The 26,131-nt window shown below is 37.6% G+C and overlaps 1 protein-coding gene across 1 annotated transcript in view; it reads right to left on the minus strand.

Annotated features, from left to right (window-relative positions):
• Window positions 1-288: 288 nt before the first annotated feature.
• Window positions 289-26,131, minus strand: part of DARS1 (aspartyl-tRNA synthetase 1) — an 80,704-nt gene continuing 54,861 nt past the window's right edge. The window contains exons 8-16 of the mRNA XM_062186210.1: window positions 20,671-20,782; window positions 19,762-19,896; window positions 14,982-15,129; window positions 13,647-13,793; window positions 12,330-12,372; window positions 10,951-11,031; window positions 8,143-8,254; window positions 7,926-7,997; window positions 289-942 (exon numbers count right to left, since the gene is read on the minus strand). Of these exons, the coding sequence (XP_062042194.1) occupies window positions 851-942; window positions 7,926-7,997; window positions 8,143-8,254; window positions 10,951-11,031; window positions 12,330-12,372; window positions 13,647-13,793; window positions 14,982-15,129; window positions 19,762-19,896; window positions 20,671-20,782 (942 nt within the window). The 3' untranslated portion in view covers window positions 289-850. The remainder of the gene's footprint in view (window positions 943-7,925; window positions 7,998-8,142; window positions 8,255-10,950; window positions 11,032-12,329; window positions 12,373-13,646; window positions 13,794-14,981; window positions 15,130-19,761; window positions 19,897-20,670; window positions 20,783-26,131) is intronic.

The following is a 26,131-nucleotide window of genomic DNA, read 5'->3' on the forward strand; positions in this document are numbered from 1 at the left end:
GATACCAGTGTCATAGGTGGTGGCTTTACCCGCCATGCCACAACACTGGCCCCATCTGACACTATTTTTTAATCTATGTGAAATGAACTTTATTAACCAACTCAAGACATCAGTTTTAAGAGCTCTATCCTTACACCCATTTTAACTTCTGTGAATACATGTTAAAAACTTGTGAATTTTCATTTATTTTTAGGTACTTCCATAAACCAGTTATATATTTTCTTTTCCCAAATTATTAATCCCAAGAGCCAGTTATAAAATCAGACTGCCATAAAGTTACACAAACTATAATTAGCTTTAAAATTTTATTGAAATTCAGTTTTAGAATTTAACAATTTAATACAACATACTGAATATTTTCTAACTAATATTTTCACCTACTTCACATGATTTCTGAGCATACTTTCGGCCAATTTTTCACGAGACTGTCAATACATTAAAATATCAGATACTTCTCCAACTGTTCTTATCTCAATGTCAGAATTTTAAAAAATAAGTTAAAATGTTTAAAATGTAAGACATTAATGCTGTGGCCAACATAATATAAAAAATTAAAAAATTTGCAGAAACTTTAACTGCTTAAAACTCCTGTTAATGTTTACTATAGTAACACAGTATGAATTTTAAACATAATCATATGAATTTCTTGTTAAAAATGTTCCAGCATTTCCTAACAAAGCATGTCAAAAGTTATAAAAAAATCTTTTCTTTTAAACTAACTTATATTGATTTAATCCAAAAAAAACCCGTGGCACTTAGATAAGACATTTTTATAAGGTGTATTTTAAGTACCTAAGATATAGCCTGATCAGTAGCAGGTTACCGGGCAGAATAAAAAGCATAACTTTCTTTAAGGAGTGAGTCGTTTTGGGTCACGAGGGAACATCGATGTCTGACGAACATTATGCAATCCCAAAAACAGCATGGTCACTCGTTCCAACCCTGGGGAAACAAAATGATTATCAACTTCTTTTCTGAAAACCTCTCAGGATTTTATGTATTTAGAACTAACACAATACCATTGTTTGATAATACATTTCCTTATTAGGAGGAAAAATAACTTCTGTAACTTGAGTTTATTTAGAATGGCATGTTTTGGGAATTGATTTTAAAAAGAGAGATGCTGTTCTGTATGAGAAAGACTAAATGGATATCCTTAAGGGGAATGGAGTCATAAAAGTGAACGACAAAATCCTACATAAATGAACAAAATCTATGAAACAATGAAAATCGAATCAAAGTATTTCATAGGTATGTATTTTTTAAATGATACCAGGCTCTGATTATGTGGTCCAGGTAATGTAGATGAAAACCATGTTTGAGGAAGTTTACTTATAGAAGTGCCAAAATATTATTGGGATTCTAAAGGCATTTCACAAGGTAGTCCCTGGCATAAAGGGTTCCAGATTAATTATCATACTAGGTAAGTGTTTTGGGTATAGAAAAGCCACTAATTTTGGCATGTGGTTTAAATACTGGACTACTGGGGCTGGCGCTGTGGCATAGTAGGTTAAGCCTTCATCTGTAGCACTGGCATACCATACAGACACTGGTTAGAGTCCTGGCTGCTCCGCTACTGATCCAGCTTTCTGTTATGGCACAGGAAAGCAGATGATGGCCCAAGTGCTTGGGCCCCTGCCCACATTATGGGAGACCTAGAAGAAGCACCTGGCTCCTTGCTTTGGATCGGCTCAGTTCTGGCCATTGCAGTCATTTGGGGAGTGAACCAACAGGTGGAAGATCTCTCTCTCCATTTCTCTCTCATCCAAGTACTATCCAAGCCCGACCCTGCTTAGCTTCTGATATCAGATGAGATTAGGGTGGTATGACCATAGACTCTCTAACTCTGCCTTTCAAATAAATAAATATATTTTTTAAAATACTGTACTACTGACAAGAATTAAACTACTCAAGAAGCAGAGAACTACCAAGCGAAGCTTCTTATGTGCATTTTTATCTATTTACTTTACTCAAATTTTAGAAAACTTACATCACACAAAGATGGCAAGTTCCAAAAATGTTTTTATATAGTAATGACTTTTAAAAGAGAACATCACTACTGCTACTCTTTATCAAGATATCAAATGAAAATTTGAGCCCTGTATAACAGTGACCTAAGACTAATTAAAAAAATTAACATACCCCATCTTCCATTCAAATGTTAATCAAAAATAGGTTCTATTTTGATAATCATTAAAGCTTCCTTCTTCACAATCAAATCACAGAAGTTTATAAAATGTTTATTCAAACTGCACATTACTGAATATTCTAAGAGAAAATAGCCCTAACCTTCCCATTAAAATGTAAACTCTATAGTCAATGTAGCATCCTTTATAATATAGGCCGGCACTGCGGCTCAATAGGCTAATCCTCCGCCTTGCGGCGCCAGCACTCCGGGTTCTAGTCCCGGTCGGGGCACCGGTCCTGTCCCGGTTGCCCCTCTTCCAGGCCAGCTCTCTGCTGTGGCCAGGGAGTGCACTGGAGGATGGCCCAAGTCCTTGGGCCCTGCATCCCATGGGAGACCAGGATAAGCACCTGGCTCCTGGCTTCGGATCAGCGCAGTGCGCAGGCCGCAGCGCGCCAGCCGCAGCGGCCATTGGAGGGTGAACCAACGGCAAAAGGAAGACCTTTCTCTCTGTCTCTCCCTCTCACTGTCCACTCTGCCTGTCAAAACAAACAAACAAACAAACAAACAAACAAAAAAATATAACCCAAGACTAATAAAAACCTAGACATCCACTAACAGGAAGCTAGTTAACAAGATTATGGTGGATTGCATTTATAGACTAAAAAAGAAAGAAGGCTCTTTATTGATAAGCAATAAATTATCAACTAGGTTAAAAGTAATGAATAGTTTATGTAACACTCTATAATTTGTTATAATATTTTAAAAAGTATATCTGTGCATCTTTTTGTATATGCAAAGATTATTTTCGTAAAAGCAGAAAACTAGAAAGTTTTCTGTTACAAAGTAAATGCACACTTTTCTGTGTATTTTTCCTTCAAAAATTTTAATCTGAAAAATACTGTTAAGTTACTGTTCTAACCATTTTTAGGTACACAGATTGGTGGTATTAAATATATTTGTAGTACTGTACAACTGTCACTATTATCCATCTCGATAAATCTATAATATTTTTATTTTTAAATAATTTTATTTTATTTATTGAGAGGTAGAGTTACAGAGAGAGAGTGAGAGAGGCAGAGAGAGGTCTTTCATCCACTGGTTCACTCCCCAGATGGCCACAACAGCCAGAACTGAGCCAATCCGTAGCCAGGAGACAGAAGCTTCTTCCGGGCCTCCCACACAGGTGCAGGGGCCCAAGCACTTGGGCCATCTTTTACTGTTTTCCTAGGCCATAGCAAAGAGCTGGATGAGAAGTGGAGCAGCTGGGACTTGAACCAGCACCCAAATGGGATTCCAGTGCCGCAGGCGGAAGATTATCCTACTGAGCCATAGCACTGGCCCCAGCCTCTACAACTTTTTAAAACAACTTATGGGCACAGGTTAGTTTAGCCTAGTGGTACAGATGCATATATCACATATCAGAGGGAGTGGGTGTAATTCCCAACCCTGGCTCCTGATTCCTGCTTCCAGCTAATATAGACTTCGGGAGGCAGCAGTGTTCAATCGAGTTCCTGCCACCCATGTGAGAGACCTCAGCTCCTGATTTCAGACCATCCCAGTCCTTGCTATTGTAGGCATATGCTACAATGAAATGGGGTTCAGTTATCTTTACAAGGTAGTGATTTTGTTTCCTCTGGATTTATACTCAGAAGTGGGGTTGCTGGATAATATGGTAGTTCTATTTTTAAATGTTTGAGGAATGTCCACACTGTTTTCCGAATTGGCTCTACCATTTATATTTCCATCAATTGTTTTCAAAGGTTCCTTTTCTCACAACTTCACCACTATACACATTTTGTCTTTTTGATGCTAGACATTCTAACAGGTGTGAAGTGATATCTCGTTACGGCTTTCATTTACATTTCTGGTGATTAGTGATGTTGACCATTTTTTCATATATATACTACTTGTTGGTCACCTTGTATATGTCTTCTTTTGAGAAATATTTGGCCAGCGCCACGGCTCAAGAGGCTAATCCTCTACCTTGCGGCACCGGCACACCAGGTTCTAGTCCCGGTCAGGGCGCTGGGTTCTGTCCCAGTTGTCCCCCTTCCAGGCCAGCTCTCTGCTGTGGCCCAGGAGTGCAGTGGAGGATGGCCCAAGTGCTTGGGCCCTGCACCCGCATGGGAGACCAGGAGAAGCACCTGGCTCCTGCCTTCGGATCAGCGCGGTGCGCCAGCCGCAGTGCACTGGCCGCAGCGGCCATTGGAGGGTGAACCAACGGCAAAAGGAAGACCTTTCTCTCTGTCTCTCTCCCTCTCACTATCTACTCTGCCTGTCAAAAAAAAAAAAAAAAAAAAAAAAAGAAAAAGAAAAAAAAGAAATATTTAATCAGGTTCTCTGTCCATTTTTTAATTGAGTGATTTGTTTTCTTGCTATTGAGTTATACAGGTGCCTTATAATAGTTTAGATCTTAACCTCATTTAATAAATATGGTTTGCAATTAATCTCTCCTATTCTCTAAAATGTATCTTTATTCTATTGTTTCCTTTGCTGTGTAGAAGATTTTTACTTTGATGCAATTCAATTTGTCTACTTCTGCTTTTGTTGCCTAGGCAACAAATCTTTGTCTACTCAGGGGTCAAGAAGCTGATTCTTTTTCTTTCTTTTTAAAATTTATTTATTTATGTGAAAGGCAGAGTTACAGAGCAAGAGTGCGTGAGTTTCTGTCTGCTGGTTTACTCCCCAAATGGCTGCAAGAGCTACAGTTGGGCTTGTCTGAAGCCAGGAGCCAGGAGCTTCCTCTGGGTCTTCCAAATGGGTGAAGGGGCACAAGCACTTGGGCCATGTTTTACTGCCTTCCCAGGAGCATTAGCAGGCAGCTGGATTGGAAGTGGAGCAGCCAGGACTCGAACCGGTGCCCAGATGGGATGCCAGTGCTGCAGACGGCAACTTTTACTGGCTACACCACAGTACATAGCCTCAAGAGGCTTTTTCTTTACATTTCCTTCTATTGCTTTTGCAGTTTCAGGTCTTACATTTAGTTCTTTAATCTGTGTTGAGACCATTTTTTATATATGGTATAAATTAAGGGTTAAACTTCATTCTTCTACTATTCTAGTTTCCTCAACATCATTTATTGAACAGATTGTCATTTTCCCATGTTTGATGCTAGTATCTTTATTGGAGATCAAATGACTATAAACACATAGATTTATTTCATATCTCTGTTCCATCTCACTGGTCTATGTGTCTGTTTTTATGCTTGTACCATGCTGTTTTCATTTCTATAGCTTTGTGGTACATTTTGAAATCAGATGGTATGATTTGTTATTTTTGCTCAAGATTGCTTTAGCTGTAGTGGTTCCATATGAATAATTTCCTGTTTCCATGAAAAATTTCACTGAAATTTTGATAGGGACTATAATAATCTGTGGAATGCTTTGGCCAGTTGAGCAGTATTAATTTTTCTAATCCATAAACACAGGATACCTTTCCATTTATTTATGTCTTCTTTCCATTTATTTAAACTTCTTTTATCAACATTTTGCAGTTTTCAGTGTACATATCTGTACATTGAAGTGAAAGAGCTTTCACTTTCCTGGTTAAATTTAATCTTAAATATTTTATTTTACTGATATTATTGTATACAGAATTATTTTCTTGATTTACTTTTTGGATACTTTGTTGTTAGTGTATAGAAATGCTACTGACACTTGTATGTTGATTTTATATCCTATAATTTTACTGAATTCATTTATTAGTTCTAACAGTTTTTTCGTAGGCCCTAACTTTTTCAACTGCAAAACTGAAATTCTATATCCACTGAACAATAACTTCACTTACTCTTCTCTCCAGGCCCTGGCAACCACCATTCAGCTCTCAGCTTCTACAAGTACCTCACATAAGTAGAATTATATTATTTTGCTTTTTTGTGACTGGCTAATTTCACTTAGCATAATGTCCTAAAGGTGTATCCATATTGTAGCATATGTCAGAATCTCCTTCCTTTGTAAAGGCTGAATAACATTTCATTGCACAGAAATATAGGTTGAGCATTCCTAATCCTAATCCAAAAATGTTCCACAATCTGATACTTTTTGAACATCATGCTGATGCTCAAAAGTTTTGGATACGGGGCTGGTGCTGTGGCGTGGCAATTAAAGCTGCCACCTGTAGTGCTGGCATCCCATAGGGGTGCTGATTTGAGTCCTGGCTGCTCAATTTCCAGTCCAGCTCTCTGATATTGCCTGGGAAAGCACTAGAAGATGACCTAAGTCCTTGAGCTCCTACATCAATGTGGGAGACCTGGAAGAAGCTCCAGGCTCCTGGCTTTGGATCAGCCCAGCTTTGGCTCTTGCAACCATTTGGAGAGTGACCAGCAGATGGAAGTCCTCTCTCTCTCTCTCTGCTTCTAACTCTGCCTTTCAAATAAATAAATAAGTCTAAAAAAAAAAAAAAAGGTTTGGATTTGTGGTTTTTGGATTAAGAATGTTAGTCCAGTAAAGTCTATGAGGTGTTCGAAAATCTCCAAAACTCTAAAATCTAAAATATTTCTGGTTTCAAACAGTTCAGATAAGGGACATTGAAACACATTTTGCTTATCTATGCATGTGTTGCTCAACAGTCAGGTTACTTTTTCCATGCTTTAGCTACTGAAATGAATGCTTCTATGAACACAGTTGTACAAATATTTTTCTGAGACCCTGTTTTCATTTCTTCTGTGTATATACACATAAGTGGAACTGCTGCATCATATACTAATTCTATGAGGAATGTTCATACTGCTGTTGTACATTTTATATCCCAACTAAAAGTATACCAAGGTTCCAATTTTTCCATATTGTCAATAATACTGTATCTCTGGTGCATTAAACAGTAGCTATCTTACTGTATTTGAGGTGCTATATCATTATAGCTTTAATTTGTATTTCCTTAATAACTGGTGATGTTGACTACCTTTTCATGTGCTTATTGGCCACTGGTGTATCTTCTTTGAAGAAATGTCTATTGCAATTCTTTGCTCATTTTGAAATTAAATTATTTTTGTTGTTTTAGGATTTCTCTCTATATTCTGGATATTAATCCCTTCTCAGATGCATCATTTGCAAATGTTTTCTCCTATTCTATGTGTTGCCTCCTCAGTCTGTTGGTAACTGTCATTGTTTTCTGATACATAAAACTTAAAAAAATGTAATATTCAAATTGCTTTTTTTGTTGCCTGTGCTTTTGATGTCATATCCGATAAATCATTGCTAGATCACATGTTATGAAGCTTCTGCCCTGTTCTCTTCTAAAAAAAGGTTCACTGTTTTATATCTTATATTTAGGTATTTGATCCATTTTGAGTAATTTTTTTTAAAACTTTCATCTGCTGGTTCACTGTCCAAAGTGCCACAATGGCGAGGGCTGAGCCAGGAGCTTTTCTGGGATCTCCCATATGGGTGACAGAGGCCCAAAGGACTTGGACCATCTTTTGAGGTAAGGATCCAATTTCACTTTTTTTGCGTGTGGTATCAGTTTTCTCAGTACTACTTGAATAAAAGACTTTCCCATACTTGTTAATTTTGAAAAATTTTAAAGTATATTACCTATTCAACATAAAACCTCTAAACAAACTATAAACAAAAACTGCAACAGAACTGCAAAATTCTCTTTGGCTTTTGAACTCTTGAGCAAAAACAATGGCTAGAATTTTGCAATATTTTAGAACATACAACTTTGGCTGTTAACTACCCCTGCAAAAATCAAACGTTCCCTTAGTCATAACTTATTTTATTTAAAGAATTCTTAAACTTCAAATTTGTGTTATACTTAGTACTTAAAGACTTATTTGTAAGTAATAAAAGGATTTTACCAATGCCTCCACCAGCGTGAGGAGGGGCTCCAAAGCGAAAGGAATCAATGTAAGCCTTAATTTTCTCCAAATCTACAAAAGCAATCCAAAACAAATTTATTACTTTATTTAAAAAATTCAATGAAAGTTAAAATACTGTTTCTGAGAAATCCTTAAAATTTTTATAATGTGTTACTTTCATAAGACACATGCTCCTAAATATATTTTAAGTAGTTACCAATTCCATGATGTAAGGCTCTCTCTGTCAGCAGCTGAGGATCATGTATTCTTTGGGCTCCTGATAATATTTCTTCTCCTCTCATGAACATATCGTAAGAGTTCGACTGTTTCTACAGGAAAAAAAACCACAAGAACACCATTTTTCAAGTGCCTATCATCCTATTTCCATTATACACATATATAGGGAAAACAATACCTTAAGTAAAGAGCAAGTCTATTTCTTCCATGGATTAATGATGCAACCCGCTTTAATGAACATAATTTATTTCTCTAAAGTAGAATGAAATTACTAAGGCTTGCATGATAATTTCTTTCTCGCATGTCAGAGATTTTATGCTCTCATTTTCTCATATCCTTCAATAACAAAAGTAACACATCTGACTTGTAAAGAAGTAGTGCTGATCTTTATTTTATCATATGAAGTGTTATTTTTTTTTTTTTGCAAGCCTGCCTTAACTGTTTTTTTTTTTTTTTTTTTTTTTTTTTAAGATTATTTATTTGAAAGAGTTACACAGAGAGAAGGAGAGGCAGAGAGATCGAGAGTGAAAGATTGGTCTTCCATTCGCTGGTTCACTCCCCAATTGGCCGCAACAGCCGGAGCTACGCTGATGCAAAGCTAGGAGCTAGGAGCTTCTTCTGGGACTCCCATGCCAGTGCAGGGGCCCAAAGGCTTGGGCCATCTTCTACTAATTTCCCAGGCCATAGCAGAAAGCTGGATTGGAAGAGGAACAGCCCGGACTCGAACTGGCGCCCATATAGGATGCTAGCACTGTAGGAGGCAGCTTTACCTGCTATGCCACAGCACCAGACCCATGAAGTGTTTTTAACTGCATTATGTTTTTAACTGCATATTTATTGGCCGGCGCCGCGGCTCACTAGGTTAATCCTCCACCTTGCGGCGCCGGGACACCGGGTTCTAGTCCCGGTCGGGGCACCGATCCTGTCCCGGTTGCCCCTCTTCCAGGCCAGCTCTCTGCTGTGGCCAGGGAGTGCACTGGAGGATGGCCCAAGTCCTTGGGCCCTGCATCCCATGGGAGACCAGGAGAAGCACCTGGCTCCTGCCTTCGGATCAGCGCGGTGCGCCGGCCGCAGTGTGCCTACCGTGGCGTCCATTGGAGGGTGAACCAACGGCAAAAGGAAGACCTTTCTCTCTGTCTCTCTCTCACTGTCCACTCTGCCTGTCAAAAGAAAAAAAAAGTATATTTATTTACTTGAAAAGCAGAGTTACAGAGAGAGTGGGAGATTCAGAAATGTTCCACCTGCTTGTTTACTCCTCAGATGGCTCCAATGGCTAGGGCTGGGCCAGGCCAAAGTGAGGAGCCCAGTGCTAAGAACTTGGGACTACATCTAGGGGTCTTCCATGTGGTTGGCAGGGGCCCAAGCACTTGGGCCATCATCTGCTGCTTTCCCATGTATGTTAGAAAGGAGCTGGGTAGGAAGTGGAGTAGTTGGGACTTAAAAGGGCACTCATATGGGGTGCCTGTGTCACAGGTAGAGGCCCAACTCACCCCTAAATTGTCATTTTAATAAAATTTTTAAAAAATTTAAGCAAAGTAAACTGAAAACTGATCTACCAAATCTTAACCTGTTCCCTATCAGGTATCTAATAATAGCAGTTTTATCTTACTTCCCTAGTCTTTGAATAATTCCACTGGTCTCAAAGCATAATTCCTAGGTCAGAAGCTTCAGTAGTACCTGGAACTTGTTAGAAACACAAATTATCAGTTCCCACCCCAGAACAACCAGAAGCTTTGAAGATGAGGTTTAGCAAGTTTTGTTTTAAAAGTTCTCCAGAAAGACCTTTCTCTCTGTCTCTCTCTCTCAGTGTCCACTCTGCCTGTCCAAAAAAAAAAGTTCTCCAGAGGTGGGGCAGGTATCTGGCTCAGTAGCTAAGACACTGGTCTGGATACCCACATGCCACAAGTCCTGTTTTTGCTTTGGATTTCACTTCCCTGCTTATGTGTACTCTTGGAAACAGCAGGTAATGGCTCAAGTAGGTGAGTCCCTGTCAACCACACAGGAGACCTGGAAGAGTTCCTGTCTCTAGCTTTGGTTTGGCCCAGCTCAGGCCACTGTGGGCATTTGGTGAGTGAAGCAGGGGATGGGAGAGCTCTCTTTTTCTTTCTGCCTCTCAAATAAAAAACATAGGCGAATAAATACACATATAAAATTTTATAAAAGTCCTCCAAGTGATCCTGACACAGACTAAAGTTTGGGAGCCAATGCAAGATGAAAAAACAGTAAAAGGCCAAAAGACTATTCATATTAACTTCCAGGATATAAAATGAATTCCTAGTGGAAGAGCAATGACAGGATGATTTGCTAAAGTCTGCAAATCTGGTAGTGCTATTTATCTTTTATGTCATCTTTCTACCATATGAATCAAAAAAGTGACCCAGGAAAATGATTTTTTATTTAGATTTTCAGGACTAATTTGCTAGAATATAAAAACTCCACAAATCCTTTGATCTGTATTGACAGACAACAGTAGTAATATGTATAACAAAGTTAGTAGTGAAATGCAAATTACTAATAAAAACCATTATTCCCATTGTACAATTTGATGCAGTGACAAGGAAATCTTTCTTCCTCCCCCAAAAAGGTTATTTAAAACTAAATTACTCCCTCCCCTCGGGGCCAGCGCACTGCCAGAAGCATCCAGAGCTGCCGCCCAGGGCCCAGCGTGTGGGCTGAGTGGTGGGCAGTGGTGAGAAGTTCAGCAGTCACAGGGGGTGGAGGGCACAAGGACCCTGCCTGCTCAGGATGGGAGTAAACGAAAAAAAAAAAAAAAAATTAAATTACTTACAGGGTTTCTTGGGTCAGGCATTGTATAAAAAGGTCTTACAGCCAATGGATACTTATCAAGAATATAAAAATCCGTATCATACTATAAAAAGAACAGAGGCAATTAAAATACATTTAAAATACATAAAAAGGCTAATATTTTGATAATTATTTTTATTTGCATTTTATTCATCAAAGTTACTACAGTTACTATATATACAATGAGTATATTTTGTCAAATAACAACTGATCCTATGGTATTTTGCCATGTCACAAGTTCTTCCAATATCTTATTAAGAGCTGCTTACTTTCAATCATAGTTCATTCATATATTTATTTTTCTAGGCATGTAATCTCTTTCCAGTTTCTCCACTGTCAATTATGCCATGGTAAGTACTTTTAATTTTTTTTTATATACTAGCTCATCCAGTTGAAAGACTGGAAAGGATGCATTTTATTATTGTTCTGTTATCTGAAATCCTTTAGAGTTTTATAGAAACTATGTTAAATCTATAAAATACTTTGGGGAAAAATGACATTTTTTATATTATTAATATTTTAAAAATCTAAATATTTTTGCAACAGTTTAAATCTTTGCTTACATATTTAAATAAAATTGGGTAGTGTTTTTCCAAAATAACACTATAGAAATAAAATAACAATCACATGAAATTATGACATTTTTGATAAACTTACTATGAGACCTAGATTTAATTAAAAAGTTCAATATATTTTAACTCTTCTTGAGTCTAAATCTTTTCTCTAAAATTGGAGATTAGAGAGAATGTGAACAAAGTAGACAAACTGGAATTGGATGTGCTGAAACAACATTTTAAAGGTTTAAAAAAAATCATTACTGTTTGGTTTCAGATCTGCCTAGTTAGTGTAACCATTTCAAGTGCAACCAGCAGGAGGAGCTCGAGGACTTTTTCAATTCTTTACATTAGTCTCAGTTTTTAAGAACACCACACCAACTTTACCTTTTTGGAGTTTATTCTCTTTGGAGTTGCACTATTAGAAAATAGGACAGGAAAGTAGCTTTCATTTGAGACAGAAAGGAAACTCATTCATCTTCAAAGCTCATGAGATAGCAGGAGTTCTCAGGGAAGCCTATATCTAAATAATTTCAAATATTTTTGATACCTTTTTAATTAATCTGACACAAGTTATCACTTTGAGACACCTCTTGTATAACTTAGTACAACTACCAAATATTGAGTGAAAGTAGGTAGAGCCCGTCTGAATGTTTTTCTAAGAACTTTTAAAATATTGTCCTTTTGTTTTTTATTTATTCTAGAATCACATTATTTCTCAGATTAGTTCCCTCTGTAATTGTTCTTTAACACCAGGTTACATTTCAGATATAGAAAAAGAAACTCAACATGTACAAAAGAGTCCTACCTTTTCCTTTACCAAACGACCCAACAGTTTTTCATTTGGCGTGCTGAAAAAGAAACATGAATCATGTGATTGAAGATTAAAGACTTTTAAGCTTAATATGGCAACCCTTCCACTTGAAGTTCTCAAAAGAAAAAAACTTGGCCATAACACATTAGCGTCTACCTCATTCCCTTTTTAAAGGCAAATACTACTGAAAACCACTTATAAATGTTCCTAGTAAAGTGACTTAGTGCTGAGTAGGTTGTACCCAAATATTTAAAATCATAAATAAAATTTAGCAATTCATTAAGAAATATCATAGATGAAATAATTTCCACAATTACACATAATTCAAGTTCACCACACCAATCAGGGCTAGTCTAACAGTCTCCCCTTTTTGCTACTCTTTATCAAAGGTTTATAAAGTAAAAATCTATATTTCTAAGTTTTCAAAATGTAATAGTGTTTATGTAAACATGTTAAATTTCTGCAGCCAAGAGGTAGCTTATACTTTTTAAGAATAATTTTCAAAATATTTAAGAAAATATCGTCCAACTTAAAAGTAATTTCAAAATTTATAGTTTGTTTTAAAATGTCACATATCAATATAGGGGATGCTTAAATGCTTAAAACTGTGTGTTTGGACATATACTGTTTAACAAAAATATAAGGGGTTGTGAGTGAAATATTTAAGAATCCTAAAAAATGAGAAAAATCTCCTTTTCTCCTTTTATATAGATACAGTCCTATGATGACTTAAATATTTTCACTACAAATCCCTGAATAAAATATAACTTGATAGCAATTTCAATCTTTACTAAATTATGTAACTTGTTTCAAAATTATGTTATATATATATATATATATATATATGAACTGAATTTAGTACTATATATCAAATAAAGAACAGTGATTTTTCAATCTTTTGGAGATACTGAGAGTGTGATGCCCTAACCCTGGGTGGAGATGGATTTGGTTTGCTGCTTACTCTTTATAAATAATATCATTGATTGGAAAGTGAACCAACATATTTGATGATAAAATCACAGGAAAACTCCTGTTTTCTTTCAAGGGTTACAAATATGAGGGGGAAAAAATGAAAAAGTGGTGCTTAGGAATAAAATTATTGAAACTTACGTAAATCAAATTAAACATTTCTATTTCAGAACACACATTATATAAAGCGACATCATACTATATACCAAATTAACAAAATTTAAATTTATTAGCTACATAAAAATCATCTACTCTAATCATCTAATAAACCTACTCTTTCATCTCTTAAGCCTAATTACCAAGCTTTAAAAAATCAAAAACCAAAAACCCACAAAGACAAACCTCAGATCGTCTTCATCTCCCATTTCAACTCCAGCTTCTCTAAGCATAGCCAATGCTTCACAATACTCTAGTCTTAAAGTTGGCTCCAAAAATTTGAATGGCTCACAGGGGAATTGTTTATTCACCATTTGGATTTCGGTCTGGAACCTATTTGTACAATGATTTAGTTAATAAAATGTGAGATAAATGGTTCCTCCACAAGAGGTCACTGTAGCAATATACTAAATCACCCTCTGAATCAGCATATGCACTATGAAGAATGTTATAAAATTATTATGAAATGAAATTTAAATATTTAGAATATTTAATGTTGCTTTACAGTCCCATGTTTTTGTAACCACAAGGGCATTAAATGAGTTAAAAATTCCTTTATGGGTGCAATGAATTAAGCCCAAATTTGTGATGCCAGCATCATTTATTGGAATACCAGTTTGAGTTTTGGCTGCTCCATTTCTAAGTCAGCTACCTGCTAATAAGCCTGGAAAGGCAGTGAATGATAGCACAAGTACCTGGGCTCCTGCCACCCATGTAGGAGACTCAGATGGAGTTCCTGGCTTGTGGCTTTGGCCTGGCGCAGCCTTGGCCATCACAGTCATTTGGGAAGTAAACTAGTGGATGGAAGTGTGCACTCTCTCTCTCACACACATTTTCTGTCTCTCCCTGCCTTTCAAATAAATTAACTTTTTTTTTAAAAATGAAAAATTCTTATCTGAGATTTTATCTCCTAAATCTTTACAATGAACAAGTATAATTAAATCATTGCCAACAAAAGACATATTTGATTTTTAAATTAAAGGCCAGATTTTTTTTTTTTTTACCCCATTAGAATCTTTGCAATCTTTTTTTTTTTTTTTTTTAAGATTTTTATTTTATTCATTTCAAATGGTTACAGAGAGAGAAGTAGAGGTAGAGGCAGAAGAGATCTTCCATTCGCTGGTTCACTCCCCACGTGGCTGCAACAGCCAGAAGTGAGCTGATCTGAAGCCAGGAGTCAGGAGCTTCTTTCAGGTCTCCCACATGGGTGCAGGGGCCCAAGGACTTGGGCCATCACCTGCTGCTTTTCCACACCCATCAGCAGGCAACTGGATCACAAGTGGAGCAGCTGGGACTCATGACATAATCTTATGGGACCATCATTGTAAATTTGAGGCCTTTTCCCAAAATGTCCTTCTGAAACATAGGACTAATAAAATGCATCATCTAACTGGCATATCTATGTGTCGATCAATCAATCAATATCCAACAAAAACTATTTCAACTTAAGAATTCTTTTGTTTAAAAAGGATCCAAACTGATTTGAAATTAGGTCCATCTAAGATGTAATATGTCTTTTACCTTTCTTGAAGTCCTTTGAATATTTGCACCAAAGTATCAGCAATCTCTTCCATAACTTCATGATAATGGTAATTAAAAGCCATTTCAATGTCCAAACCAACAAATTCAGTGAGATGTCTGTGAGTATTCGAATCTTCAGCTCTGAACACTGTGAAGTTAAATAGCCAATGTTACTTTAAATTTTGGATAAATTGGAATTTAAATACAAAATTCAATTTAGCAGTACTCAAGTGATAGCATTGTAGTGCTGGAAGGACCTCTGACAAACCATCTGTTCAGCATTCTCCTGCATGGCAAGTACATTAAAAACTCCTATAGTCACGTAGTAATAGCTGTACCAAATGTAAATTAATAATTGAGGCTCCCGAAAACTGCAAGGGAATTTAAGCTCCTGAGATGTTTTCAATAATTAAAAATAGATTCAATTTTGACCAATACAGTGAGTTCTCAATTTTATTAAAACCTGACTCAACTCCTCCTATACATTACATTTTTTGGTACTCTATTAGTTACCATAGATTAGGGAAAACATATGGTATTAATCTTTTTGGGAAGTGTCTTATTTCACTGAGTGTATGTAAAAGAATGAAAATGACATTTTAAGATTTGATGATTGTTTACGGCCCTTGTCTCTATTGTTGAAGAACTGTTTTTTTCTTCTATTTGTTGAACTCTTTATTTAGTGTAGGGTTAATCTTATGAGGATAAAGTAAACTGAAAGTTGATCACTGTAAAAATTGAGAGAGAATAAGGGAGGGAGGAAGGAAGTGGTAGGGTGGGCGCATGAGTGGATAAGAGGGTGAGGTGGGAAGTATCACTATGCTCCTAAATCTGTATACATGAAATGCATGAAATTTGTATACCTTAAATAAAATTTTAAAAATTAAAAAAAAAAAAAAAACAACCAAAGCCTGACTCAAGCTAAATGAAAATATACAAAGAAGGAACATTACAGATATTCTAGCCATCAGCTTAGTCCAGCTATCATATTCTCACTGCATTTTCTTCCTTTCCAGTTTTCCCGACTCTAGCTCAGCTCAATATTCCTGTAACAGCCGGTTACAATGGTTCATAAATGACTGCTGTTCTAAGATATAAAATGTCAAAAAGTCAAAAACCTTTATGCTTTCACAATTTCATCCTAACCGATATTTCTCATTTCCTAATAACTGGTCTTATATTTTTGTTTTTCCCCATAATTTTACTTATCCTGCTTTCTCTGATTCAAATGGCATCTCCATTGTCTGTATATGCTACTGTCTTTAAAGCTCATTTCAATTTGAATTTTTATGGTCACTCTAACAAACTTCATCTCCACCCTCTTTTTATATTTACTACATAATTAATACTAATATACTGACTGTACAGCACAATCTGATTATGTCATGAAAATCATTTGATTATTCCTTGTGACTGCTATATGTATACATGTCTTATTCAGTCTTGGGAGCTGAACAATGTTTATTCCCCTTTCACTCAAAGCATGTTCTGCATATCAACACCATCAATAGTAACCTGGACTGTTGTGAGAACTACAGAATTCTGGAATCCCATATCTACTGGTCAGAATCTGCATTTTAACAAGATCCATGTTTATTAACATTTGAGAAGTGCCAATTGATTCTTTCTTCATGTACATGCTATCTAGTACAAGGCTACACAGGCAGCAGATGCTCACTAAGTAACTGGTTAATAAATTATAAAAACGAAGACATTAGTTAACAACCTTGCCAGTTTATTGAAAAGTATTTAATTTTTATTAAGCTACCAAATAATAAAACTTGCTCAGTTTTAAAGAATGAAGTAGGGGCTGGCACTGTGGCGTAGCAGGTGAGGCCGCCACCTTTGGTGATGGCATCCCATGTGGACACCAGTTCAAGTCCTAGCTGCTCCACTTCTGATCCAGCTCTCTGCTGTGGCCTGGGAAGGCAGTGGAAGATGGCCTAAGTCCTTGGGCCCCTGTACCCACGTGGCAGACCTAGTAGAAGCTCTTGGCTCCTGCCCTTGGATCGGCGTAGCTCCTACTCTTGTGGCCAACTGGGGAGTGAACCAGCGGATGGAAGGCCTCTCTCTCTCTCTCTCTTTCTCCCCCTCCCACCCCCCGTGTAACTCTGACTTTCAAATAAATAAATAAATAAATCTTTAAAAAAAAAAAAGAATGAAGTAAAGCTGTCTTTTTCTTATAATTAGCTTCATAAAAACTGCCACATGATTATGTGGATTTTTACTGAATGTATCTTTTTTTTTTTCAGATGTTATTTTTTTTCATTTATTAAACTTTTATTTAATGAATATAAATTTCCAAAGTACAGCTTATGGGTTACAATGGCTTTTCCCCCTCCCATAACTTCCCTCCCACCCGCAACCCTCCCCTTTCCCACTCCCTCTCCCCTTCCATTCACATCAAGATTCATTTTCAATTCTCTTTATATACAGAAGATCAGTTTAGTATATATTAGGTAAAGATTTCAACAGTTTGCCCCCATATAGCAACACAAAGTGAAAAAAATACTGTTGGAGTACTAGTTATAGCATTAAATAACAGTGTACAGCACATTAAAGACAGAGATCCTACATAATATATATATTTTAAATTTATTTATTTATTTATTTATTTATTTTTTGACAGGCAGAGTGGATAGTGAGAGAGAGAGACAGAGAGGAAGGTCTTCCTTTTTGCCGTTGGTTCACCCTCCAATGGCCGCTGCGGACAGCGCATCTCGCTGATCCGAAGCCAGGAGCCAGGTGCTTCTCCTGGTCTCCCTTGCGGGTGCAGGGCCCAAGGACTTGGGCCATCCTCCACTGCCCTCCCGGGCCATAGCAGAGAGCTGGCCTGGAAGAGGGGCAACCGGGATAGAGTCCGGCGCCCCAATCGGGACTAGAACCCGGTGTGCCGGCGCCGCAAGGCGGAGGATTAGCCTGTTAAGCCACGGTGCTGGCCCATAATATTTTTTTTTAAAATTAATTAATTTTCTATGCCATTTCCAATTTAACACCAGTTTTTTTTTTTTTTTAAATTTCCAATTATCGGCCGGCACCGTGGCTCAATAGGCTAATCCTCCGCCTTGCGGCGCCGGCACACCGGGTTCTAGTCCCGGTTGGGGCGCCGGATTCTATCCCGGTTGCCCCTCTTCCAGGCCAGCTCTCTGCTATGGCCCGGGAGGGCAGTGGAGGATGGCCCAAGTGCTTGGGCCCTGCACCCGCATGGGAGACCAGGAGAAGCACCTGGCTCCTGGCTTCGGATCAGCACGATGCGCCGGCCGCAAGCGGCCATTGGAGAGTGAACCAACGGCAAAAGGAAGACCTTTCTCTCTATCTCTCTCTCTCACTATCCACTCTGCCTGTCAAAAAAAAAAAAAAAAAAAAAAAAAAAAAAAAAAATTCCAATTATCTTTATATACAGAAGATCGATTCAGTATATAATTAGTAAAGATCTCATCAGTTTGTACCCACACAGAAACACAAAGTGTAAAAATACTGTTTCAGTACTAGTTAAAGCATCACTGCACATTAGACAACACATTAAGGACAGATCCCTCATGGGATGTAAGTACACAGTGACTCCTGTTGCTGACTTAACAATTTGACACTCCTGTTCATGGCGTCAGTAATCTCCCTAGGCACTAGTCATGAGTTGCCAGGGCTATGGAAGCCTTTAGAGTTCGCTGACTTTGATCTTATTCCGATAGGGTCATAGTCAACGTGGAAGTTCTCTCCTCCCTTCAGAGAAAGGTACCTCCTTCTTTGATGGCCCCATTCTTTCCACTGGGATCTCACTCACAATACAATCCCATCAAGGTGGCATGTACCAATGCCATCTCACTAGTCCAAGTGATCAATTTCAGTTCACAATTGATGGCTCTAATAGGTCTAAGAGTCAAAGGGATCACACAAACAAGACAAGTGTCTGCTAATACTAACTGATAGAATCAAAAGGGAGAGAAGGATCCAACATGGGAAGCGGGATACACAGCAGACTCATAGAATGGCAGATGTCCTAAACAACACTCTGGCCTCAGAATCAGCCCTTAAGGCATTTGGATCTGGCTGAAGAGCCCATGAGAGTATTGTAGGCATGGAAAGCCAAGATACCATGGAAAAGAAAAAAAAAGAAGATGACCTAAATGAAAGATCTCTGTGAGTGAGATCCTACTGAATTATCTTTAAAAGCAAGTTAACATAATCTCTTAAATATAAGACATTTGTTAGTAGTTTCTAATGGATTTTAGCATATTACTAATATTGAAAAAAGTACAAATAATAGTAGGAAAAACAATTCTGGAATAAAATTGGTAGCAAGAACACAGAGGTACACGACAAACTTTCAACAGTACAAGGCTATAAAAAGACAGTAAGATATAATAATTGAACGACTGTTCTGTAACACTGATAGGGAGCTGAAAGCATAGGCCAAGCGGCAGCTAATTCTATTCTAGTTGCACTTAAGAATAATAAATAATATACTTCTGTAGGTTGCGGCTTTACCTGCTATGCCAGAGCTCTGGCTTCTCAAAGCACTCATTTTTAAAATAAGATACTCCTAAGATAAAAAGTTTCTTCTGCATTCTTCTGTAGGAATATATAATGCTTATGATGCTACCCATTTGAATGATGCCCAGTTATTTAAAGAATTATTGAGGCACATACTGTTGCTTCTGCCTCAAAGTCTTGTTTTTGTGCAGCCTGCATATAAAAGAATTTAAGCTTTCAAAATGTCTATTAACTATAACTACTGTGCATTTAATGAATTTGGAAAAAATCTTTACTGAGAAGATCTTACCTGGTCCAATACAGAAAACCTTCTCAAAATCAGCACAGATGCACATTTGCTTGTACAGCTGTGGGGACTGTGCCAGGTATGCATTATTTTTAAAATACGACACAGTAAACACATTGGCTCCTCCTTCACTGGCAGCTGAAATACAAACATTTATATTATTACAATTAATTGTAAGAATATCAATGCAATGCAATGTCTAATAAAGATAGTATATATTTTAAAATTTCTTTTCCGTTTATATTTTTGATCCAAGATCATTTTAAAAACAAAAATGGAAAATCAAGAATTGTAGATAAATCATAGTCTATCTATCTATCTATCTACCTATGTATGCCTTTATGTAATTCTACACAATTTATATTTAAGCCAGGTTTACTTCTTTGGACTTCCATGTTTCCATTTTGCTTCAATTTCAAATATATTAAAGCTACTTTGGAGTTGTAAAATTTAAAAAAAAAATCATAAGGAAAAGAGGCAATGTTCAATTTTGTATTTGTAATTAAATGCCCATCATGTACATTTCTTTAAAGTTACTTAAACAACTCTAAGAATGGGTAAAATGATTTAAAAGATACTCACACAAGAAAGAAAATCAATGTGATTTTTCCATTAATAGTATTTAGTTGTTTTTAGAATACAGTTTGTAGAAAACATAATTAGACTACCTGTTCTGAAAGAAACCTGTATAATAGAAATAGTTTCTGGCCTAATATGACGAGAACAAGAAGAGTCTTGCTTTGTGTGTTATTGCCTCAGGAGATATATTACTGATGTTGCTGACATGTTGACTGCTGCCATGCAGCAATTAACCTTAAAAGATACTTAGGATTCTCAAATTACAAAAATATAAACAACTTTGGGAAAAGCAAATTCAGTTTTAAAAATCAAGGTGAATACTTTGAAGCATACCTGAAATAATTTTAGGAGTCTGGATTTCCACAAAACCTTTGTTAATTAAAGTTTCTCGGAAGAGATGGCAGATTCCAGATTGGAGACGGAAGATTGCCTGACTAGTTGATGTCTGTAAGAGAGTAATACAATCTAATTAGATCAATTTGACACGTTTACTGAGCACTCACTACATGTGCCAAACATCGATGGGAACCTAAAGGTAAGTAAAATTATTCTCGCTGTCAACAATTTAAATGTCTTAACAATGGGGGAGAAGACAAAAGCACACAAATCTAAGACAAGGCCAAGAGGATAAGGCCTGATGGCATGTAATGACTATGTAAGATCATATGAAGCTATTCTTACTACAAATGCTTAGTGAGCAGATGTCTTAATTTCTAAGAACTCCACTAAAGACAGTATTTCTTAACAATTAATGGAACATCATACTTGTGAATTCTCTTAGTGTGTTTTGCCCCTGCACCCATGTGGGAGACCCAGAAGAAGCTCCTGGCTCCTGATTGGCCCAGCTCTGGCTGTTGTGGCCATTTGGGGAGTGAACCAGCAGACGGAAATCTCTATCTCTCTGTCTCTGTAACTCTCTCAGATAAATAAATCTTTCTTAAAAAAAAAAAAAAAAAAGGCAGTCACTGAATAAATTTTACTGCCACTTCTCTCTTTTACTTACCTGACTAAACTAACTATAATCTCTATTATCAATTGTAAATTCAACTTCTGAACTGATTGTTACAGCCTATGTATTAATAGAAATTTCACTAATTATGTATTTTAAAGACCATTCTGTGCTCATATTCTTTATTTCCTGACTGCATAAACAAGCACATTAGTATGTAATATTTATTAGGAAAACATATCTATGATATATATAAGAAAAAGTACTTTTTTCTTATTTTTTAAAAAGATTTATTTATTTATTTATTTGAAAGAGAGAGAGAAAGAGAGACAGTATCTTCCATCCACTGGTTTACTCCCTAAATGGCTGGTTCACTTCACAAATGACAGCAATGGCCCTGGCTGAAGTTAGGAGTTGGAACTCCATCCCATGTGAGTGCAGGAGTCCAAGGACCTGGGCTATCCCCCATTGCTTTCTAGGCACATTAGCAGGGAGTTTGACCAGAAGTGGAGCAGGTGAAACTGGAACCGGCACTCATGTGGGATGCCAGCACTACAGGCAGAGTTTAACTTGCTGTGTCACAATGTCAGCATTAATTAGATTCTTTAAGGCTCTTGCTAACTGTTAGAAAACAGGCAACTACTTGATTAGTGATTAGTTACTTAGATTCTAGTATATCCCAATTTTCCTCAAGCATTTACGTGCTGCAGAATATTCCCAAGTACATTCTGTTTTAAAGGTTTAATTACCGAACTGCCGAGAGAGTAAAGAGTGAGGACGGGGAAAAGAGTTAAGCAAAAAAGAAATATTAAATATAAGATGTTCTTTAAAGTAAATAATGAGGAAGAAAAATAAAATTTTTCAAAATAAATCCTTAACTATTTTGACTACTTATTATACAAAAAAAACTTTACTGAAAAGAGAATTACACTCTTGCTACTGAATTCAGACCAGCTACCTCTGATAATGAGAAGACAAAGTCAGTATTAAGTTTGCGTGTCTCTGTAAACCCTTTACCTTTGCCCAGAGGAAAGTAAAAAATTGTCCATCAACCAGACTGGGCAGCTGGTCCAGCAGAGGAACAGTGCTCAGCAGATTCTATCACAGTCTGAGATTAGCTACTTTTGAGATTATCTTTCAACTTTTATTCCTTCTTTAAAAGACATTATTATTCCTACACTAGAGGGAAACAAAGCAGTTAAAATCTAAGAAAGAATAAAGGTAGTTTTCCCTCTTTTGGTCAAATCAAATTATATATATATTATTTGACTTGAATATAGAACTGACTTGAATATATATATATATATATATATATATATATATATATAAAATGTGACTTGAATTATTAGAATGTATCTAAAGAGAATATAGAATAGAATGTATCTAAAGAATATAGAATATATTGAGACCGGCGCCACGGCTCAATAGGCTAATCCTCTGCCTGTGGCATCAGCACCCTGGGTTCTAGTCCCAGTCAGGGTGCCGGATTCTGTCCCGGTTGCTCCTCTTCCAGTCTAGCTCTCTGCTGTGGCCCGGGAAGGCAGTGGAGGATGGCCCAAGTCCTTGGGCCCTGCACCCTCATGGGAGACCAGGAGAAGCACCTGGCTCCTGGCTTCATATCAATGCGGTGCGCTGGCTGCAGCGCACCGGCTGCAGCAGCCACTGGGGGGTGAACCAACGGAAAAAAGGAAGACCTTTCTCTGTCTCTCTCTCACTGTCCATTCTGCCCATCAAAAAAAAAAAAAAAAAAAAAAAAAAAAAAAGAATATATATCTATAGAATATATCTAAAGAGAAAAGCCATAGATTTTTAATACCTCGATTTAAATTAAAAAAAAAAAAAAACATCTGCGAGACAGAGAGCTCCTATCCACCGCTTCACTCCTCAAATGCCTGCAATGGCTTGGATTAGTCTTGGCTGAACCAGAGCCAGGAACCCAATTACTTGGGTCATCACTGCTGCTGTCTGGAGTCTGCAACAGCAGAAAGATGGAGTCAGGCACCGTGATGGCTAGTAGTGAACTGAAGTATTCCAATCTGAAACATGGGTGCTCTTAATGAATGTCTTTAAAAAAAAAAAAAAATCTATCAATTTATCTAAAAGGCAGAGTGATAGAGAACAAGAAATCGGGTGAGAGAGAGCTTCCATTTGCTGGTTCATGACTCCAAATGGATGAAACAGTTGGTGTTGGGCCAGGCTGAAGTCAGGAGCCTTATCTCAAATATGGGTAGCAGGAACTTAAGTTCTTGAGCCATCACCCACTGCTTTTCCAGATACATTAAGCAGGGAGATAGATCAGAAATGGAGTAGCTGGGACTGGAACCAGCACTCAGATATGGGAAGTGGGCATCCCAAGTGGTAGCTTAACCTGCTGCAATATAACACACAGCCCATTAAACGAGTATCTTAACTGCTAGGCTAAATGCCTACCACTTTAAGACAGTATAGTAATTTGAGGTTAAGGCAAAAACTAACAATTTTCCAAATTCACAGCCAGATAATGGAATGTATAACAAAAGAAATACATGTTCAATAAAGTATTTCCCTTCTAACTCTTTCAAGTAAATAAATAAATCTTTAAAAAAAGAGAAAAAAACTATCTCAGTACAAGGACTATAAAACCTTTTCAGAACTGGAGTTCAAGGACTGGGTTTTATTTTTCTAAAAATAAATTTTTTTAAGTACAGAAAAATTTGTTTTCTGCTTTCTGTTGTCTTCTACCTCATGTCTACTGTGACCACTTCTATTATAACATCTACCCCAGGGCCAAACAAAAAGTTGGCATATAATTAATATTTATTTAATGAATGATGAGGAGTATTATTTTTCCATATATAACTGAAGTATTTATTTAACCCAAGACAATTTTCAGATTGAAACATCACAGAAATCAGTATCATCATTAGTATGGTTTATCACTTTAATGTTAAAGAAAGCTTTTCCCTCTTTCATTTATGTATGTTTTTTAAAAATACATTATTTGGCTGGCACCGTGGCTCAACAGGCTAACCCTCCACCTAGCAGCGCCGGCACACCGGGTTCTAGTCCCGGTCGGGGTGCCAGATTCTATCCCGGTTGCCCCTCTTCCAGGCCAGCTCTCTGCTATGGCCCGGGAGTGCAGTGGAGGATGGCCCAAGTGCTTGGGCCCTGCACCCCATGGGAGACCAGGAGAAGCACCTGGCTCCTGCCTGCGGATCAGCAAGGTGCGCCGGCTGCAGCACGCCGGCCACAGCGGCCATTGGAGGGTGAACCAATGGCAAAGGAAGACCTTTCTCTCTGACTCTCTCTCTCTCACTGTCCACTCTGCCTGTCAAAAAACAAAAAACAATCAAAAATACATTATTTACTTTTTAAAAATTTATTTAAAAGGCAGAGTTATTGAGAGAGCAGGACAGAGCAAGAGATCAGTCTTCCATCTGCTGTTTCACTCCCCAAATGGCCACAGGGGCTAGGCCAGGCTGAAGCTAGGAGCTCGGAGTGTCTTCTGGGATTCCAATGTGGGTGCAGGGGCTCAAGGACTTAGACCATCTTCTGCTGCTTCCCTAGGTGCATTAGCATAGAACTGGATAGGAAGTGGACCAGCTGGGTCTTGAACCCACACCCATATGGGATGCCAACATCGCAGGCGGAGGCTTAACCTGCTATGCCACAATGCTGACCCCTCATTTATGTATTTTTTTTTTTTTAAGATTTATTTTACTTACTTGAAAGACAGAGTTACAGAGAGAGGTAGAGAGAGAGAGAGAGAGAGAGAGAGAGAGAGAGAGGTCTTCCATCTGCTGGTTCATTCCCCAGATGGTTGCAACAGCCAGAGCTGTGCCGATCCAAAGCCAGAAGCCAGGAGCTTCTTCCGGAGCTTCTTCTGGGTCTCCCATGCAGGTAGGGGCCCAAGGACTTGGGCTGTCTACTACTGCTATCCTAGGCCATACCAGAGCTGGATCAGAAGGGGAGCAGCAGGGACCAGAACTGGTGCCCATATAGGGTGCCAGCGCTTCAGGACAGGGCTTTCACCCACTGCGCTGGCCCCTCATTTATGTATCTTAAGGGAAAGGTAAGTAGTAATTGGAAGTTAGTAGGGGCTGAGCACCCCAATATGAAAATAAGAAAACTAAAATGTTCTAAAATCTAAGCTTCTTAACTACTGACATCATAAATGAAAAATTATGAACCATGAAACTTTGTTTCATGCACCAAATTACATATGAAACATAATGAATTTTGTGCTTTAGATTTGGGTCTCACCTCTAAGATATCTCATTATATATATATATGCAAATATTCCAAAATCCTCCCCCCACTCCAAATCCAAAATATGAAACACTTCTGGTCTCATGCATTCCCAATAAGGCGTATTCTACCTGTCATAGAAAAGAAGGCAGAAAGACATTGATAAAATGATATCTGGTTTAATTTTCCAGGGAAGTACTGTTAAAAAAAATCAGAATGATATAGAATTTTGGTCAAGCAAAAGTAATCTCTGTGAGAAATAATCTGAACTGCTTGTGATTTTTATTATATTACTGTAATGAGGCATTTCCAGCAGTATCAAGGTTAACTTTGTACCAAGACATTCTAATGTAAAACAAAAATGCTAGTAGATCCAATATGTTTTTCCCATGGATAGACCTTGTAATATACACTGCAGAGCTAAGCATTCCCAAAAGATTATTCTCCTTGATATGTTGGTCCTAAGGTCAACAGTTACAGCATCCCCCAGGATACCTCCCCTGTCTATTTCAGACTATCCAGATCTAGTCACAGAACTCCTACAGCTGTGGTGAATACACCCATATGATTTTCACTGCAGTCCCAAGTTCCTAATATTTTATCTGCTGCTGACATAAA

The sequence above is a fragment of the Lepus europaeus genome, chromosome 1, assembly GCF_033115175.1.
Source record: "Lepus europaeus isolate LE1 chromosome 1, mLepTim1.pri, whole genome shotgun sequence".
NCBI lineage: Eukaryota > Metazoa > Chordata > Mammalia > Lagomorpha > Leporidae > Lepus > Lepus europaeus.